Source organism: Hibiscus syriacus, unplaced genomic scaffold (genome assembly GCF_006381635.1).
Source record: "Hibiscus syriacus cultivar Baekdansim isolate YM2019G1 unplaced genomic scaffold, ASM638163v2 tig00116962_pilon, whole genome shotgun sequence".
Classification (NCBI taxonomy): domain Eukaryota; kingdom Viridiplantae; phylum Streptophyta; class Magnoliopsida; order Malvales; family Malvaceae; genus Hibiscus; species Hibiscus syriacus.
The window spans coordinates 5,376,191-5,396,285 of NW_024063488.1; the positions used below are offsets into that span (position 1 = coordinate 5,376,191).

General features: G+C 33.4%; 1 protein-coding gene and 2 pseudogenes across 1 annotated transcript; all 3 read right to left on the reverse strand.

Annotated features, from left to right (window-relative positions):
• Window positions 1–8,479: 8,479 nt before the first annotated feature.
• LOC120190740 (chlorophyll a-b binding protein of LHCII type 1-like) lies at window positions 8,480–9,434 on the reverse strand. The gene has a single exon (XM_039193776.1). The coding sequence runs from the start codon at window positions 9,376–9,378 to the stop codon at window positions 8,581–8,583; it is 798 nt and encodes a 265-aa protein (XP_039049707.1). The 5' UTR covers window positions 9,379–9,434; the 3' UTR covers window positions 8,480–8,580.
• A 1,443-nt stretch (window positions 9,435–10,877) lies between these two features.
• LOC120190318 lies at window positions 10,878–12,576 on the reverse strand (annotated as a pseudogene).
• A 981-nt stretch (window positions 12,577–13,557) lies between these two features.
• Window positions 13,558–18,853, reverse strand: LOC120190016 (annotated as a pseudogene).
• Between the last annotated feature and the right edge of the window lie 1,242 nt (window positions 18,854–20,095).

Genomic DNA, 20,095 nt, shown 5'->3' on the forward strand with positions numbered 1-20,095 from the left:
GTGGCGGCGCGTGGGGGCGCGTGAACAGTGCTAAATTCCCGGAAAAATTCCTAAAGATTATTTTAAGCGATTTTGAGATACTTACAAAGCTCGGTTCACAATTTTGAACGACGAAGAGCTCGATTTCAACAAATTGAAAACTTTGACCGCTTCACCTCCCACGCGCTGCTGTCGTCGGAGACCAATGATGACACCGACGGACTCGGAACGATGCAAGGAACACGATGGTGCAGGAGGTGTTGTAAACGGATGCTCGGATCATCGTGAATCGATGAAAAACCAATTGAAATCGAGTTATTACTGACGATACTTCCGACTAAAATTAACGATGAACGGAGACGATTCACGACGAAAGGTTTGAGGGGGTTTTTTCCTCGGTTGACAACGAACACGATTGTGGTTTTGGCTCGTCGATCGAAGGTCGGACGGCGAGTAGATCAGAGTTGAAAGTTTGTTGATCGGAGAGGGAAAACTAGGAAAATTTATGCTGAGCTGCGCACGGGGGAGAGTTATATAATTCAACATATATAAAAAATGGTTAAACCAAGAGTTTAGCCACTGAACTTCCTGCACTTCATAAAACGGTCTGCCAACTTTAAAACTTTACAATTTTATTTACCGTTTCTTTCAAAATACCAATTAAATTCACTATTTTATAATTTCTTAAAATTTAGCCCCTAAATTAGGGTATTACAGTAATACTATTAAAATTATATCTATAATTTGATGAGTGACATAGTTACAAATGCATACAATTGTCAACACACCTTTTCGTCCGGGTACAACACTCTTAACAACCTTGATTTAGTGGGATTTAGAAAACAAATGTTAGCGTTTTAGTAGGATTCAAACTCCTAAAAATAAGATAGAGTTTTACTATGATTCAAACTCCTAAAAATAGGTTACACAAGCATTATAAATAGCCATTGTAACTCACTATTGTAACATACGATTTACATACAAAATACAGAGGAAAGCACGAAAAAATACAAAGGCAAAACTATTGTAAACGATTCAAAAAGGAAATAAAAGGTAGCATATTTTTTACCTTGATTCGTTCATTTCTCGCATGTGCATGTTATTTTTATTATTTGTTTTATTTTTATATTTTTTCTTTATTTTTTTATATTTTTTATTTTACTTACTATTTTGTTTTTGTTTTCTTTATCTTATCTTTTATTTAATTTATTTTTTCTTCATTTTAATTTAATTTATTTATTTCTTACTTTTTTATCTAACACGTTTCTTGGCTCTCTTATGGGTACACCTTTAAAACTATCTAAGGTAAGTAATTGTGATCGTATTTTTACCTTTTAATTTTAAATTACAATTTTCTTAATTTAAGACAACTGGAAATTGCGTAGTACCAAAAGGGCAGTTCAAGGGTGCTAATCATTCCTTGACCGTAACCGACTCCCGAGTCCTATATATTTCTGGTAAAACGCAAATCAGGTAATAAATAGGGTATTCGATCAACCCATTTGTTTTAAAATAAATGATCAATGGCGACTTCAATTCGTTTAATCCAAGTCGAAGCCTAATTCTGGGCCCACCTGAAAGACGGTCGCGACAACTTGGTGACTCTGCTGGGGACAGGTAAGTGAGTCAGGCTAGAATTAATTTTCGGTTATCTTTTTATGCGAAAATAATAAATTTTAATTTTAATCTATTCATTCGATTCCAATTATTTACCTTTGATTATTTTTCAAATAAATAGTTATACTGACATTTTTTTTAATGATTTCAGATTTTTCAAAGTTTTCATCTCTGGCTCTATACCCGAGCTCCGAACCCTTTTAAGTGGGGGTGAAAGCAACACCTTCGTGGGAATTTATTCTCCGTATGGGCCTAGCAAGTAATCTTCGGGATTCATATACCTTATGCCTTCGTGTGAATTTATTCTCCGTATGGGCGTAAGGGAATGTCTCCTCTCGAGTTTAACTTAGTCCACACAAGCTTGTAATGAGCTTAGGACTAAGGGTCTGGCAAGCCCAAGGGGCACCAGCAAGGAGAACTCGGGTACTTTTCTGTAGAACAAAAATCAGGAGACCATGGAGAATTAGAGCCCACCCCAAAACCTCATTCCAAACTCTAGGCTATTTTGAGTTCATTTCCTGCCTTATTTTATGTTTAAAGCATGTGAACTAGAAATTTATGCGGCTATGACTTGTTCAAAATCAACTCGTGGGATAGAGATTATGTCCGGGTAAGAATACTAAGCATGTGGGGTAGGATTTTTTCATGACTGTTTTAATTATTTTTACCTCACTAACTCTTTTCATTGTTTTCTCTTTCATTTTATTTTCATCATTTATACATTCAAAAGAGGAGAAAAACGAGTGGCGAAGGTTGTAGGGGCAAAACGAGAAAAATTTGCTGACCTGGAGAGTCCCTTCAAAGACAATAAGAACAAAGTGGCAAAGCGATAGCCGAAACTGGAGGCCACTATTGGCAAATTCAAGAAGCAAGCTTTGGATAGTTCCTATTGATGGAGGACTCCAATGGCACTTTCGTTAAGAACAGGCTCAGTAGAGAGGGAAAGTCGGAGATGCAGTTCTTCGAGACTTTTTTGGGGCAAATAGCTCATCACTTGCACAGTTTAACCAAAGAAGTCAGAACGGTTCGACATGATATTCAACCGGTGACAAAAAAAGCGGAAGACGAATCAACATGTCAGAAGCTGTTAGGGTTTATACCTTTAAAATGTTTTTTTGTCTCCTAAGACATAATATTTTTGTCCCCAATAAGGATTATTTATAATAACAAACACATTTTCGGATCAATGCCTCGAACATTTCATGCATTTATATCCCTTCACAACATGAGAAAATATATATCCTTTGTGTCCCCTTTTGAGCCTATAGTATTTTTCTTCTGATTCAACCCTAACCAAGGATCACCCTCCACACTGGGGGCAAGGTGGAATAAATCAACTCACATGAGTGAAGACATCAATCCAAAGGAGAAACAAAATACCAAGTGCGAAGATCCAATCAGAAAAAAAAACAAAGGAATAAGTAAAGAGAAAAATTTTAAAAAAAGAAAGAAAAACAAAGAAAAAAGTGAAAAAAAGAAGACAAGACACATATGCAAAGATTCACTTGATTCAAATGATTCGTCTATATTCAAATTATAAGATTGATCAAGAACAATCATTCCAGAATCACTTTACTCGAAGATCATGGAAGATCCAGAGAAAATCAAGAGAAACACATACGAGCATATTCAAATTGAGCAAGACATAATTGAAGACATCAGAATAAATTGATCATTGATTCAATATCCTGAAACACTTGTTTGGGCCTATTTATCCTTTTCTTTCATAACCATGAACCATGGCCTACGTTACGTGTCTTAAAAGTCCCTTATAATTATACATAGATTTCTGAACAGAAGAGACTATCTTCAGATTTCATCCCTTCCATCATGATTAATCTTTATTTGCAAAAAGTTTTCTAAAATATTTAATGCATGATAGAGAAAAAACAAAGGGGGGTTCAATACGTAGATTCTGATTACGCCTTGAAACCAAATGAGGATTCAAGTTGAAAACCTAAAAAGGCAGCTCGAATATGCAAATTCCTTGATAAGGCATCGTACAATCTGAGTGTGAACATAAAAGCTGAGAGTCGGAGAACACTTCCAGTAAAGGAGCATGCGAGCTACCCCATGAAACCATTGAGAATCAAATAAAAAAAATGCCAAATCGTTGACCAAACACAATAGTCTGAGACTTTTTTTCCCTTGTTTAACCATTTCCCAAATATAGCTTTGATCTTGGCACTTGTCAAATAACTATAATTTATTGAATGATTAACAATGTAATTAATTTTTTGATATCAAATGAACTCTAGTTTTATGATTCGTCTCAATTATAAAACCATGAAAGGGGCAATATTTTCAAAATTTTTGATTAAACATTTTTCGAAACTCTTTTAATTGATATTTTCAGAACTTTGAAAATAAAAGAGAAAGAAAAACATTTTTTCAAACAAGGCAATCTCTCTAGAGTGGATCTTGATAAATGACATGTGGCTCTCAGACACAAAACTCATACTTAGAATCAATGCTGAAGCAAGAAATGAGGAACAATAGGGGCATCTTTGAGGATCCAATATCAAATATTGGGGTATCTTTGGGGATTCAACATCCTGATGCGAATTATCAGATATTCTGAATGCATTTCCTCCACATGCACGAACAAGCAGACAAATAATGAGGCTCCATCCATGAGATAAAATAGAATTAATTCATGTTGCATGCATATTAGACATCACATTTATCATTTTTAACATACAGAATTTTTTGCAGCTTTTTGAGTCAAGTGTCAACTTTAAGACAAAAGATACTCGATTCAAAAGCACATTCAAAAGTTGAGGGTGGTTGCTTAACCTCACAGCGAAGAGGCGACTGTCTGACGACAAAATAACTTTTTAAATTTCATTCAAAATCAATTTCAAGTTCATAACGAAGGACGTCTAATTAAAAGCTCAATTTCACAGTGAAGGAGCCATCAACGATTTCAACTTCACGAAGAAGATATCGTTCCCGATGAAATGATTTAGCATCACAACAAACATGCCATCCACATATTTGACTTCCTTAAGCCAACGATTAGAGCTTCTGAAAGGATTTCTTTATCATGCAAGAACAAGCAGATTATCAATCGCCTTTGAGATTGTTTCTCTCGAAACAAGGGGTCGTCTCGCTTGAGATTAATTTACTCAAAACAAAATTTTGTCTCTCTTGAGACAGTTTCCCTTGAAACAAAATCTTTGAATATGTTTTCCTTGAAACAAATTTCGTCTCCCTTGAGACAGTTTCTTTTGAAACAAATTTTGTCTCTCTTGAGACAGTTTCCCATTAAACAAATTTTGTCTCTCTTGAGACAATTTCCCTTGAAACAAATTTTGTCTCTCTTAAGACAGTTTCCCTTGAAACAAATTTTGTCTCTCTTGAGACAGTTTTCCTTGAAACTAAATCTTTGAATATGTTTTCCTTGAAACAAATTTCGTCTCCCTTGAGACAGTTTCTTTTGGAACTAAGTTTTGTCTCTCTTGAGACAGTTTCTCTTGAAACAAATTTTGTCTCTCTTGAGACAGTTTCCATTGAAACAAAGTTTTGTCTCTCTTGAGACAGTTTCTCTTGAAACATAAAAAACCTTTGAAATCATTTCTCTTGAAACACAAAAAAAAACCTTTGAAATTGTTTCTCTTGAAACACAAAAAAAAACATTTGAAAATGTTTCTCTTGAAACACAAGGACCTTCGAGTTCGACTACACTCAGCTTCGAGGGCGCATTATTTACAGCAAAATTCAAGGCAAGAAGGGTTATCTGTTGACGAAGACTTTTCGAGTTCGATTTCGTTCAGCTCGAAGGCCTATCAACCACATGGTAGAGTTAAGGAACTGCTTTCCAGTCAAATTTTTAACCAAGGTCCTTAAACCGAAAAGAATACCGAAATTGACTATAATTTGGCAACGAGAAGCCACGTTCCAATTCAAATTCTGAACTACGGCTTCAATTCCATCAAGATGAACTCGACTTCACGACGGAGGAGTCATCCGCAACTCAATTTGACAAGGAGTTATTGAAACATCATAGTCAATTTTCAATTTCACCGAACGAAAAACATGTCTTTTAATCTTTACCCTATCCCCGTTACACGACTATGGGCAAATAGGGGCAGTTGTCAACACAGCTTTTCGTCCGAATACAACACTCCCAACAACCCCGATTTAGTGGGATTAAAAAAACAAACGTTAGAGTTTTAGTAGGATTCAATCTCCTAAAAATATGATAGAGTTTTACTAGGATTCAAACTCCTAAAAATATGATAGAGTTTTACTATTATTCAAACTCCTAAAAATAGGTTCCACAAGGATTATAAATAGCCATTGTAACTCACTATTGTAACACACGATTTACATACAAAATATAGAGGAAAGCATGAAAAAATACAAAGGCAAAGTTATTGTAAACGATTTGAAAAGGAAATAAAAGGTAGCATATTTTTTATCTTGATTCGTTCATTTCTCACATGTGCATGTTATTTTTCTTGAGATTTGGTTTGAATAACACAAAACGTGGGTTGCGCCAATGACCAAAAAGTGGTGGGGTTCCTAAGTTTCGAACCTAGATTTACCCCCGAGTCATATTCATGTTTTTAAATATTTAATTCTCCCCCTTAAATCAATTTTATTTGCTTCGAAATTTGCCCATCGATTTGTTTTTACTTTTGATTCAGTCCCTTACATTTACGTTTTAATTATTATTATTTTATTTATTTAACTTTATTTATACGCACATTTCCCTTATTACTCATTTTATTTAATTGTTTTGTTATTTTCTTTTCTTTTCTTTTTCATGTAATATTTTTTTACATTTTATGCATTTTCTTTTTTACTTTAGTATATATTTTTATATTTTAGATTATATATATATATATATATATATGTTATTTTTTATTATCTGTTTTATTAATTTATATATATTTACTATTTTTTTATGTTTTTATTTATTTATATATATATATATATTATTTTTTTTTATATCTATTATTTGTTTTATTTTTATATTTTTTTCTTTATTTTTTCTTTATTTTTTATATATATTTTTATTTTACTTACTATTTTATCTTTGCTTTCTTTATCTTATATTTTATTTAATTTGTTTTTCTTCATTTTAATTTAATTTAATTATTTATTTCTTACCTTTTTATCTAACACGTTTCTTGGCTCTCTTAAGGGTACACCTTTACAACTATCTAAGGTAAGTAATTGAGATCGTATTTTTAATTTTTAATTTTAAATTACAATTTTCTTAATTTAAGACAACTGAAAATTGCGTAGTACCGAAAGGGCAGTTCAAGGGTACCAATCCTTCCTTGACCGTAACCGACTCCCGAGTCCGATATATTTCTGGTAAGACGTAGATCAAGTAAGAATTAGGGTATCCGATCAACCCATTTGTTTTAAAATAAATGATCGGTGGCGACTCAAATTCGTTTAATCAAAGTCGAAGCCTAATTCTGAGCCCACCCGAAAGACGGTCGCAACAACAATAACATAATTTTAAATCAGTTACGTAAATAGGTGGTGATTCTAAGAAATGTGTCTACTTGTATGACACACATATCTTTTTAGAAAACCTCAACCTTCAAGATAATCTTTAGATCTTAACATTTTAGGTAATTTTCATCAATACTTCTATAAATTTAATATTTTATTTCTGATAACTTAACATATTGGATACTGATTAAATTGTATGTTTATTATATTTTGATTCTAACATTGTCACCTCACTCGTTATCATTCATAGTAGTCTACGACGATTGAGGATATTAAACTAAAGCTATCTTTCATCTCCTATTTTTCATTGGTTTTTTTTCTTCAAGATCAGTTTGGTGAAGATGGATTTTGATTTTAAATTTGAATGATAAGTTGAACCGAATTAGTGAGTGGTGATTTATGATTATTTGAGAGATAAAATTGTAAAAATGATAAAGGTGATGATGATTAATTTTCGATTCAGGATGATCTCAATGAATACATAAATGATAACGAAAGGAATACTAATTTGAGTTTTTTCATTTTCTTTCTGGTGAGTTGAAATTAATTCAAAGAAGGAGAAATGAGAAAATTGAGTGATTCCATTAATGGTTGAAAAAAATTTGGAGCGGCGATGATAATAACAAAGAGGAGGTGGTTTAAGGTTTTATTTCAGAAGATGATCGATGACACGTATGGATCAATAGACCTAAATTCAGTGACGCAAAGATCTATTCACAACATCGTGTTGTTTGAATATTAATGGTCCAATACTTTAATTAAAAATAAAATTTAAATTTAAAACTAATTCTGAAACATTGGAAAATCTAATGATAAAAATGATACTAAACATAAAATGTATCAATGGTTGTAATCTAATCTAATTTTATTATTTATGTTTTCATTATCACATCATTGACATGTTGCTTAGAGAGAAATAATAACCAATATTATCAAGTAATTAGAAATTCACAAGATTTCACTCTTAAAATTGCAAAGTTAGTATAGTACAAAGGATAGAAAATCCCTCCCATTTAAATCTCAATAATAAATATTTAAAATTATTTAAAAGAAGCACTGACTAAATTTATTATAAATAAAATTATATTAATTCAGATGAAATTTATCAAATAAAATGTCCATGGATTGAGCAAAACCAGTTGACGAAGCATTGGAACTTTGAAAGTGGAAAATGAATAACAAAAGCATGGGTAAAAGTGGAAAATGAGGGTGCAGTGAGAGGTAAAATTCTTCATTGGACAAAGAAAAAAACCAATGAGTTACTAGTGCTAAATTTGGTTAATTATTCGTTTGTCCCTCGAGTGTTAAATTTTTTATCATTTTCCCTTTGAAATAAAATGGAGATTAACAAGATTATATAGTTGAAGTTGTTAAAAGAAGATATACAAGCAAATTATACATGCAATTGGGGCACACAAAATTCACCTCAAGTTCTCATTGATTAGCAACAATTTTATATCACATCAACAAAGAAAAGTTCAAACACAAATTACTCCCATTCTCTAAAGCTCACTTTCCGGGGACAAAGTTGGTGGCGTAGGCCCAGGCATTGTTGTTAACTGGGTCAGCAAGGTGGTCGGCCAAATTCTCCAATGGTCCCTTTCCGGTGACGATGGCTTGGACGAAGAATCCAAACATGGAGAACATTGCCAACCTGCCGTTCTTGATCTCCTTCACCTTAAGCTCAGCGAATGCCTCTGGGTTATCAGCCAGACCCAATGGGTCGAAGCTGCCACCCGGGTACAATGGGTCGGTTATCTCACCAAGAGGCCCACCAGCAATACGGTAGCCCTCAACGGCTCCCATCAAGATAACTTGACAAGCCCAGATGGCCAAGATGCTTTGAGAGTGGATTAAGCTTGGGTTACCCAAGTAGTCGAGTCCACCTTCGCTGAAGATCTGAGATCCGGCCTTGAACCACACGGCCTCACCGAACTTGACTCCGTTCCTAGCCAGAAGCTCGGGGAAAACACACCCAAGGGCTCCCAACATAGCCCACCTGCAGTGGATGACTTCGAGCTCACGGTTCCTGGCAAAGGTCTCTGGGTCAGCGGACAGACCAGCAGTGTCCCAACCGTAGTCACCGGGGAACTCTCCGGTCAAGTAAGATGGGGGATCACCAGAAAGTGGACCCAAGTACAGAACTCTGTCTGGACCGTACCATGGGCTACCGGAGACAGCAGGCTTGGTGGCGGTTTTCCTCATGGAAACACGGCCATTTCCCTGGATTTCAGAGATGGTAGGAGAGAGCTTGACAGCCTTTCCGGCGAAGGATGGGGAAGAGAGAGCCATGGTTGCAGCTGCCATTTTGAAAGTGAGATGTTTTCCGGTTGAATATTTCAGAGTGATGGAAACGGGACGATACGCAGGGGCTTATATAGGGAGTTATGAATGAGGTTCCTCAATCCCTTATATATGCAAAGTATCTACATCTCTCATTTCATTGGAAGCTCAAGATTTCGATATTTTCTTGGCATCTTCACTTGGCACTCTTTCCATCCACAAAAAACTCTTTAACAGACAGCAGCCAGTGGTAACATCCATTTTTATTTATTTATTTTATCTCACTTGTCTTCAAATGGACTTTTGAACATTTTGATACTCATTACACAATTCAATAGTATATCACAAATTAGTAGGAAAAGAAACGAATTTCGAGAGAGACAGATGACGATATGCAATAGATTTTTTATGAGGTAGTGAAGATGTTTCAACGATGGCAGTATAATCGAAAATGTTATGGAAATGGTTGAAAATATTACTTTGTATCGCCTAAAACATTATATATTTGATAAGATTTTTAATTACAATTATTTTTTTGTCGTTTTTATTCTTATATTAATAAATTGTATCGTAGAATTTTCGACTTTAATGTAATGGAATGCTTGAAACAATTCTCCTTTGTCCTATGATTATCTATATCTGAACTCCTATTGGTTCGTAACATTTGGGAGTTCGATTTTCCAACGTTTACTTGGATAATTTTGGTGAAGCTGATCTATCAAAACTCTCAACCAATTTGGCTAGTGTTCTTTGTTGATCCAATGAGATAACGCCAGCTGTGATAGTCGGGTAAAAGACCGTTTCGACAATGACATGACATTATCTTATGACGATACTTCTATATCATCATTACTTTTTTTAACGACGAGTGACTAAAACGGAACACAAACATAAATTTAATAATGATTTTGAAAAAATATTAATTGATCAAAACAAAACTAGAAATAGTCTAATGACTAAATATGTAATTCACCCAAAAAAGTATTTATCTGGCCGGAAAGTATTGTACGTCATAGTTATGAAGACAAGCTGCTGTAGAGCAGGTAACAATCCAGACCCTATAGTTCCAAAAACGGTGCATATGAATCCAGATAAATAATGTACTTTATTAATGTAAAAGAAACAAAATCAACTTTTGCAATTAAATGATCTTTGAAAACTAATTAAGGTAACCTACGATGGGTAGTTGTAAATGCAGAGTTTCTACAATGTGATAATAAGGGGGAAGCCAGAAAATTTTTTAGGGAGTCAAAATTAAATTATATTTTTTTTTGAAGAAAACAAAATACTATAATTTTACTGTTTTACTAACTTTTTAGGATTACAATTTTCAAGAGGACTAAAAAGTTAATATCCCAATATTCCAAGCCGATGGTGATCACAAATATTAATCAACTGATTTTACATACCAATTTGTTTTCTTCGCTATAAAGTCTAGTCCTTCACCATTTCACAGGCCTGTATAGGGAAACGTAATAGTAGAAAGTTGAGCAAAAGCTAGTTTCAGGCTTGACTCAATGATCTGCAGCTGCATCCTGCTGCAGGGCTGAATGTTTGGATAAGCCTATGCTAGAAGAGCAAACTCGGGAATTTTATTGGTTTTTTGGATCTGCGGCTTATAGTCGTCGAGATATTGCTGATACACATAGGAAATGAAGCCCCAAAGAGCCAGTGCCAAAGATATCACCTTTATACCATCCATTTTATCATTGAATACAAAGACTACGACTATTGGAACTATAGGCAAACCAAGTGTGCTTATGGCATTGCAGGATAGGGCATACACTTCCAACACTAATCCTACTGCACCAATGGTGAAAACCATCCAACATATAGCAGTCCAAACCAAAACCATGAGATATGAAAATTTCCCAAGTCCATATCCCTCCATTTCTCCATTAAACCATTGCCATTCCCACTCGTGAGGAATCCCACAAGTACAACAATTGATGCGGTGAGCGTTTGTCCGATTACCATATCCAAGACATCCTTAAATGTTTTCCCTTTCAGAAGAAGCTTTCTAAGGACAAGCTGTTGTAGAGCAAGTAACAGTCCAGCCCCCGCTGTTGCAAAGATGGTGCATATGAACCCAGCTGCAGACTCCCCTCGAGAAACTCCAGCAAGCCTTGAAGAGTCATCATGGAATACAAGGAGAACAGAGGAAATGGTGAGAAGAACTAGAGAATTGATATTGAAAGGAGTGAACTTTTGGGAATTAAGGAAATAAGAAAAGAAGGCATTAAAAGCCAACTGAGATGCAGAAATGAGTGTCACAGTAGATACAGGAAGATATTGCATGCCAACCGAATAAAGAAAACCTTCTCCAGCTAGTATGAAGCCAAAGGTTACATACACCAAACCCAGCTTCAAAACTGATGGTTATTTACTTGCAACGCCACAACTATTTGCAGTGAGCAATTTGGGCCATGAAATGCAACAGAAAGGAATGAGAACTGGGAAACCAGCAAATTGAACAAGTGTTGCCAGCCATTTACTTTTTCCGCCTTTGCCAAAATAAAGTCTTCCCAGCAATACAGCTACCGACTGGCCGCAGAGAACAAAGATTGTACAGAGGAATATGCAAACCCAGCGCTTGTTTTTCCCAAACCCCAACACTGTCAGCACTTGGTTGGTGCCATTCCCAGTTTCTTCCTTAGCTTCTTGAGCTGCCAAATAATCAGGTCAGTTCAACAACGAAGTTTAAAGCTCAATAAGCCTAGACAATTTGATATCAAGATTGTTCTTATTAACTTACCGCATATCTGATCAATACAAAATATGCAGTGAATGAAAAATACTAAAATCATATAAATCAACCCGATTTCAAAAGTCTTCGACTCTCAACATGATCATTCTGAAACCTGGTATGTATATAATATATTGCTGTAACAAGTATAAGCATAATGATCACCTACAATAACAATACCTATAAGGCTAAAGGCAAATTATAATTATATATTTCCAATAACTAAATGAAGCCAAAGTTAGAGATGAAACACATTGTGATGAAGACTGGTTAAGGTGAAGACTTAACTACGATTGATAGTTATGAAGCCAAAGTTAGAGACGAAACACCTAGTGATGAAGACTGGTTAAGGTGAAGACTTATCTACGATTGATAGTTGTGTATGCCGAGTTTCTGCCATTTCTAGCTAAAAGAAATCAGGATCTGGAGGATTATCCAGCAAAATGCCAAAAAGAAAGAGGAATATTATAGAAGTATTCCAATTTCATCCTCAAACTATGATACTCATTATAAAACAGGTAAAATGAAATCAAATATCAGTTAATTGATTAATTTTTTATAGAATGAGATAATTACGAAATAATATTTGATTAATATTTTTTAATTAATTAATAAAAATATATTTTAGTGATGTAATTATTCGAATTTAAAATCAGTAGAAAGAATATCTTTATTATTATTAAGGTCTCTTGATGAGTTCTTAATTTATTAATATTTTTTAGACATTTTTTACCTAGATGGAAGGAAAGAAAATTTTCACTTTTAATAAGTATTAAAAAAATGTCAACTAAAATTTTTTAATCATCTAATATTGTTAATTTAATTTATTAAGGTTATAATAGCATTGATTTACTCTTTAGAAATATTAGCGTGGGATATTGGCATAATCAGTCACATTACAAAAATATCTATTTAATAGGATAAAATCAGTGAGAATATTATAAATTTCATTTATGTTATAGCACCTTATCTGGATAAGGGTATTTTTTTTCTTTGATAACTGACAGTACCGTGATTATTTTTAGGATTGAGCTGGGAAAACGACGGATTGAAAATTAATCTGAACACAAGTATTTTGATAGTTCATAAAATATGAGTTTAAAAATTATAGTTATTTAAATCAATTTTTTATTTAATTTATAAATATATTTTATCAAAACAAAATAGAAAAGTCGAAATAAAAAACAAGTACAAGAAAACAAAAAACCGAACTGAATTAAAACAATTCAAAAAAATCTAATAAACCCAATCAAACCAAACCAATATCACCCCTAATTATTATGAGAAATTACAAAACATATATTTTAAAAAGAAAACTTATCTTCACACAGTCGAGTGATAATAATAGTTTACTAATACGTGATACCAAAGTTTCAATATCGTACATAACATTTGCAAATGGACATAAAGATTTATAAATGCTAATGAGGCAAGAAAGTTCACAAGAAGATTTTGTATTCGTATTGGATCACCAATTTGTTTAGTACCGAAACAACACATTCTGTGTCACATGAATCTACACATTTTTCTTCAATGAATGACCAAAAAGAACAAAAGAGAAACGGTCTATGGCAGTTCATCCATATTCAACAAATTGTAGGGGGGGAATGATTTACTTCTGGCTGGTGGCCTGCTTGCCCCCCATTATAGTCCCAAGGCAAAGCCAAGATTCACAGCATTGGATCAAGGACAAAAATAGAGGGCAGTTTTACTCGAAATCGTTGGGAACATTCGAGCTTGAAGCTTAGATCGCATACACGACCTCCGGTTCTCTTATTCTGCTCGAACTAATTATATATACTTTTTGTGTGTCCAATGTAAAAGTGCTATCTAACCTCTATCGAGTCCTCACTTTTTTAGGCCTGTAATTATGAAATCAGTTACACGCAGGTTACTAACATGAGAAACGATGATGAAAGACGAGCTGACACAGAAAACTCGTTAATTCTTCATATGAATCAGAGCTTACAGTTGAATGAGGAATCTGAAGAAGAATGAGTGAAGTGCAGTACAAACATAGTGAAATGGCTACTCCAGCAATGAAATTGATTAGGGGATATTCCGGAATATAAGAAAGAAGCCACTTGGGTTGTCCATTAGGCATGTCTGATCTGGATGTATGAAACACAGTTAAGACAATTTGCTAATCTTTTGCTGGCATCCATACTTGTGGGATTATAATGCTTTAAGAAGGATGCAAAACAGTTGATAGATATCAAGGTTAACTAATTTCGCTACCAGACTATTCTTTATATATATATATTATATATACATCAGTTTGAGAAACTAATTAAAACAAGACATTTAAATGGTTGACAAACCTCAACCAGATATGAAACTGAGAAATGTAAGTCTCCAGAGTTATCTTGCCAAGCCACCTAGGAAGCACAAAAATGTAGCATTAATTAGAGCAATACAAAATAACGGCAGAATCTCATCAAAAGACAAATCTATAATCCCCTATTTTGCGTAAAGGACGGAATTGAATGAATTACTAAGGGTCCAGAAACATACGCAAAGAGAGTCAAAGAGTAATTTCGAAGCTGCTGTGTACAATTCCGCAAGCAAATGTAGACACTATAATCACAAGAAAGAAGACACGATAATCAGATTCTATTTACAAGATATTCCATGTGCTTTCACATAAACTTCCTTAAATGTCCAAGTAAATAAGAAAAAAAAAATCCTTAATACGCACGTTATGGGAATCCAAGATGTGTAGGGATGGTACTTGTTGTAAGTAACCTTGTCCAGCTTGTAAATACATTCATACCACATATACCCAACCTGAAGAATTCAAGAATATACAAAATGGAAAAAGAAGCATCTATCAAAAACTAAAAATGCATAACAGCAATATAGTGATCAAAAGATCAGGCAACTTACAAATAAAGCAACTGCAACAATGCTTGCTTTGATTGAGAACTTTCTCTTGGTATCACATTCCTCCAATTTTTCCATCCATTTCTCAACCTAAGAGTTAAAACATTTCAAAGAGATTGCTAATTGTGCACCAAGCGCACAAAATTGGTGACTAATAAATTTAACTTACATTGGGATGATAGTAGGCATAAATAATTCCGATTATCCATACATAGCGATCCAGACCAGATCTAAAATGCCACTCATGCAGTCGGGGGAGATCAGGTTTCGCAGGATCAGTGTACCCTGCCATTTGAAGGGAGAAAAAAAAGGTGATATAAGCAAATAACTACAACATATCCAAGGCAAGAAGAACGAACGTGTTTTAAAATAAGTACGCTGAAAATGAAATTCAACCGAGATTCATTCACATGTGATGCACACATGTTTCCAAGATAGATATTCCACACAAAAAAGAAGAAGAAGAGGAATATCACCAAGGGACCTGAATATAAGGGCATGGTCATTCTAAGGCGTAAATTACATATAAGCTAATAAAATGAAATGAAAAGTAGAAGACTGAAAGTAGATAGGTTGCTAACCTAATAGAAAAGCTAGGGGACTCCAGAATATTTCAAAAACTCCAGGAATTTCCCAAATAAAGATGACTACAAGAAAGCATGCAAGAATTTTCACAGCCATCACTAATGGTATATCGTTATACTTGTTGAAAATCCCAAGAGCTCCATACACCATTACGGTAAAAAGCGTGTGCATCGGGCAGATGTAGTAAAGCATATAGTCATTGTTGAGAACAATACAGCAAAATGCCACAAAAAAGTTTAGTCGCCACATCATCTGCATCAAATAAAAATTTATATAAGGACCACAGGTTTCTTGATACACATGACAGCCCAGAAAACGAATATCACCTGAGTAAAGCGTGCTAGGCTAAAGTCCTTTCTAATATAATAGTATGAGAAGTTCCCAAATCCAGTCATCCAAACATATGCAGCAATGAAGATACGTATTGCTTTATATATCTATGTCGCAGCAAAGTAATGGTACATTAGAAATAGAACCTACAGAAAGCAAAAAAAAAAAAAAAAAGACATGTGAGGGCCGAATCAAGGGTCAGTAGATAGCAAAAATTTCAAGGAACATACACAAGCAATCTCATTAATCTGGCAGTGAAAGGATTTTTTTTAGGCAGTGATAAAAATTAGCCCATGTGAACATCAGTGTAGATATAAAGACTGAACACTCCTATAAATTATCATACAGCATTTCATACGATAGTTTCCCAATTTATGGGAAATATTCTTATCAATATTAAAACAAATTAGCAAGGATAAAAAAAACCAAATGAACGACTGTTGAGATGAAAAAATAAAATTGATCAAAATTCAAATCATAATTGAGGTAGCTTAGCTATGACCAAATAGAAAAAAAAGTGGTATTTAGATTATATCATCTTGACCTTTTCAGAGATTTAAAAATGAAATAACCATACTGATGCCTATTGAGGTATTGCATGGTCTTCCCAGAAAAGGCTGATTTGTCAGTATGTTTCTTTAAAGAAGTCATTGCTGAAACTATGATGAGAATGGCGTAGAGAAAGAGGAAAAGGTCACGGTTGTATTTCTGTCCAAAGAAACACACATAAGAAATGAAATAAAATAAAACCAATAAATAATCCTTACTGTGTTGATCAACAATAGAAAGCAAAACAGAAACCTTAACCTACCATCAATGTGAAAATATACAGCTACCTTAAACCATTTAAAGAGGAGAAAAAATAGCCATCAAACATTTCCAACCACCAGAGAAGGTACTTTCAGACAATGTATAACATTCCTTTATTTTGAACCATAAGTGATAGGACATTGTGGTCACAACTCACAACCTGCTTATTACAGAAGTACTAAATATCCACCCAAACTAAGGACTCAAGGAAGGATGCAAGTACAAGGGAACAAAAAATGTTGTTAATAACATTCAACTAGAAGTAAAATGAGGACAGCAAACAATAAGCTTCAAGGATTCTGGAATGCAAAAATTAATTAAGAGACTTTTAGGAGACTGGTCAACCAAAACTAATCCTCTTCAGTCATTTTGGAGGGTAAAGGAATTAACAGTGAACAAGATGGATATAGATAAAATAAGGTACCAACATAACCAGAAATCACAAAAGAATATGATTATATATACAAGTGAAAATAAAGACCCTAATAGGTATGCAGGTGCAACAGTAAAAAAGTGTAGCCTTTTCGAAAAAAGAAGGAAAAAAAGAAACAGATAAAAGCATGAACTACAATCAATAATGCAAACAAGTAGAAAAGCACCTTGGTAGATTCTCCTAGTAAATTTGTGCGATCACATTTGTAAAAGTACACCAGAATAGCCCCAAACTCAGACCTGGAATAGGTTGCCTAGTTAAAGTCGAGACAAAGAAGAAAGCAGCCAAAAAAAAGTGTGTTTCTGCATATAACTAACATTGCTCTCAAAGTGGCCCGGTGTTCCAGCAGGAAAGAGTTTTCCATAGTCAAAAACCTGGAAATCATAAGGGAAATGCTAAAATGATTTTAAAGAGCACAATCATGGAGAAGTCCACAAGAAGACTTAAACTTAAAGAAAGCAACCTAATCAAATTCGTTTTGATGGAAGAAGCATGGAATTTAGTAGATGCAGATCTTGTTAGACCCCCTTCAAGCAAAACAGCCCTGTCACCTTCTTTAATCTTCTCATTTCCCAATTCAACCAGATTAGTGTCTGAATGGCTGCAAATGAAACACCGTTATGAGAATCAGAAAATGTTGAATTCAATAATACCAAAGAATAGTGATAACTGCGTATCAAATTTGTGCACCCATTAAATCCTACGCCAAATGATTACTTACGATTTAGCAAGAGATGCAGATTTCTTGTACTCTAGGAATTCTGAATATATCCATGCAATAAAAACTGGGATAACTCCTAAGAGAAAAGGCACCTGTAACAATTATAAAAAAAATAAAAGGAAAAAGTTCATTATGTATTTCAGGCAAAACTGTTGCATGCAAGAATAAGTATATCTATTGACTATAGAACGTTCATAAATTCTTAGACGAAACAAGAAATTTCAGTAATGCAGGGTGAGGAAAATAAAATCAAACCTCACAAGTCAGAAGTACCGTAATTGTTAATATAAAAGGGGGAAAATCATTTTCTACCAAAATTCACGAGATATTAAATTAAGCTGTGAAACTCTACGAAAATAAGAAGTACAAGTAATGTTTGGCCTGAATCTTGTATAGTTTCTCGATAACAAAACAAAATAAACAGAATCCAAAATTATTACATAGAAATCACAAGACAAGTAATGTTTGGCCTGAATCTTGTATAGTTCTCGATAACAAAACAAAATAAACAGAATCCAAAAATTACATAGAAATCACAAGTTCAAATTCGAAACCGTACCTGTCCGGGCGTAATTGGCCCAGAAACCACCATTTCTTTTCTGGATCAAACAGGAACCTCCTCCAACTGTAAAATTTGCAACAGCGCCGAATTAAACAAATGCAAAAAATGCAAAAAACTAAATTAAGAGTGAAAACAGAGTAGTAGAAGAAGAAGTTACCGAAGAAAGAGAAACCAATGCGTAGAATAGAGAGAGATTGTCCTAGGACATGCTCATAAATACAACGCCAAAACAACAACTTTTTTTTTAATAAAATAAAATAATAAAATTGGAGACGAAGGAGATCTCTGAGTAACTTGCTTGAAGAATGGAGAAAAATTAAAAAGGATTTTGGATATGACGTCGTTTTCACTCTCCCAAACGGTTGTTGTTTGCCATGGTCGCTGTTATTTGGTTGGGTTGGGTCTCTGGTTGCTATTTTGCTTTCAGTTTTGTGCATTTTGCGGGGGAAAAAAACATAAATTATTCAAAGAAACAGAGGTTTCTAAAATAATTATTTCCAGAAGAACGCAGCTACAGATAGAATGTTATTATTATTGCTTTGATAAAAACAGATAGAATGTTTAATTATATTAATATATATTGATTAACTTAGTAAATTACTTGGTGCATTACCTTACTATTATAAGTGTAATAATTCTAATTCTTAAGAGTTAATTGCATCATATTTCCTCAAAGTATGACCCTCATTCTAAAATGATCCCTGAATTTTTAAATATTTCAATTTCATCCGTGAATTATGACTATCATTCTAAAATAGTCCTTAAACTTTTGAATATTTCAATTTCATTCCCAACTATGACATTCATTCTAAATTGGTCCCTAAAAATTTTAAACATTCCAATTTCATCCCAAGATATATATACTAATCACATACATTGTTAATACAACTGTTAGGTCAATTTATATTATTATATGTTAAAAAAACAAAATTAGGTTAAATTATGGTTGAAATTAATTACATATTTGCATGAATTTGTGGATAAAATTGGAATATTCAAAAGTATGGGGATCAATATAGAAAGAGGTTCATAGTTTATGAATGAAATTATTAGGACTAATTTAGAATGAGAGCCATAGTTTGATGATGAAATTAGAACATTCTAAAAAATTAATGACCAATTTAAAATGAGAGTTATAGTTTATGGACATATAATGTAATTAACTCTAATTCTAAATGAGTTAGGGTTAACTTTCTAACTTAATTGAATCTATTAAATAATTTTAATGATAGAGAGAATGTTGTAATAAGTCTTAATGAATTTGAATAGTTGTGTGTATGATATGTGTGTATTGTTAATTGATTAAAAATATTTGAATAAAAAAATATCTTATAAGATTATCCTTTTTTAATTTAATTATGTCGTGTATTTTCTATAAAGCTTGTTTAAGTCCAAGTTTGGTATTATTGTAAACAGTAAAAATGTTTTTAAAATTAATATTTTACAGAAAACTTTAAATAATTAAAAAATTTATATATTTATTTTTTAACTTAATCCAATTATTATTATTTTTGTAATAATCTAATTACTAAAATGTGATTAAGAAAATATAAAAGAATGCATTATTTTTTCACCCTAAAATTATTGATATTGGATTATTATTTTTTGATAATTTTAACGTGATATTCTATCTCTGTCGTATGAAAAAGGTGGATCTGATGTGAAAACTTA

What these genes read in the sequence shown, in the direction of transcription:
- LOC120190740 (XM_039193776.1), bottom strand. Translation starts at nt 9,378, where the DNA reads ATGGCAGCTGCAACCATGGCTCTCTCTTCCCCATCCTTCGCCGGAAAG.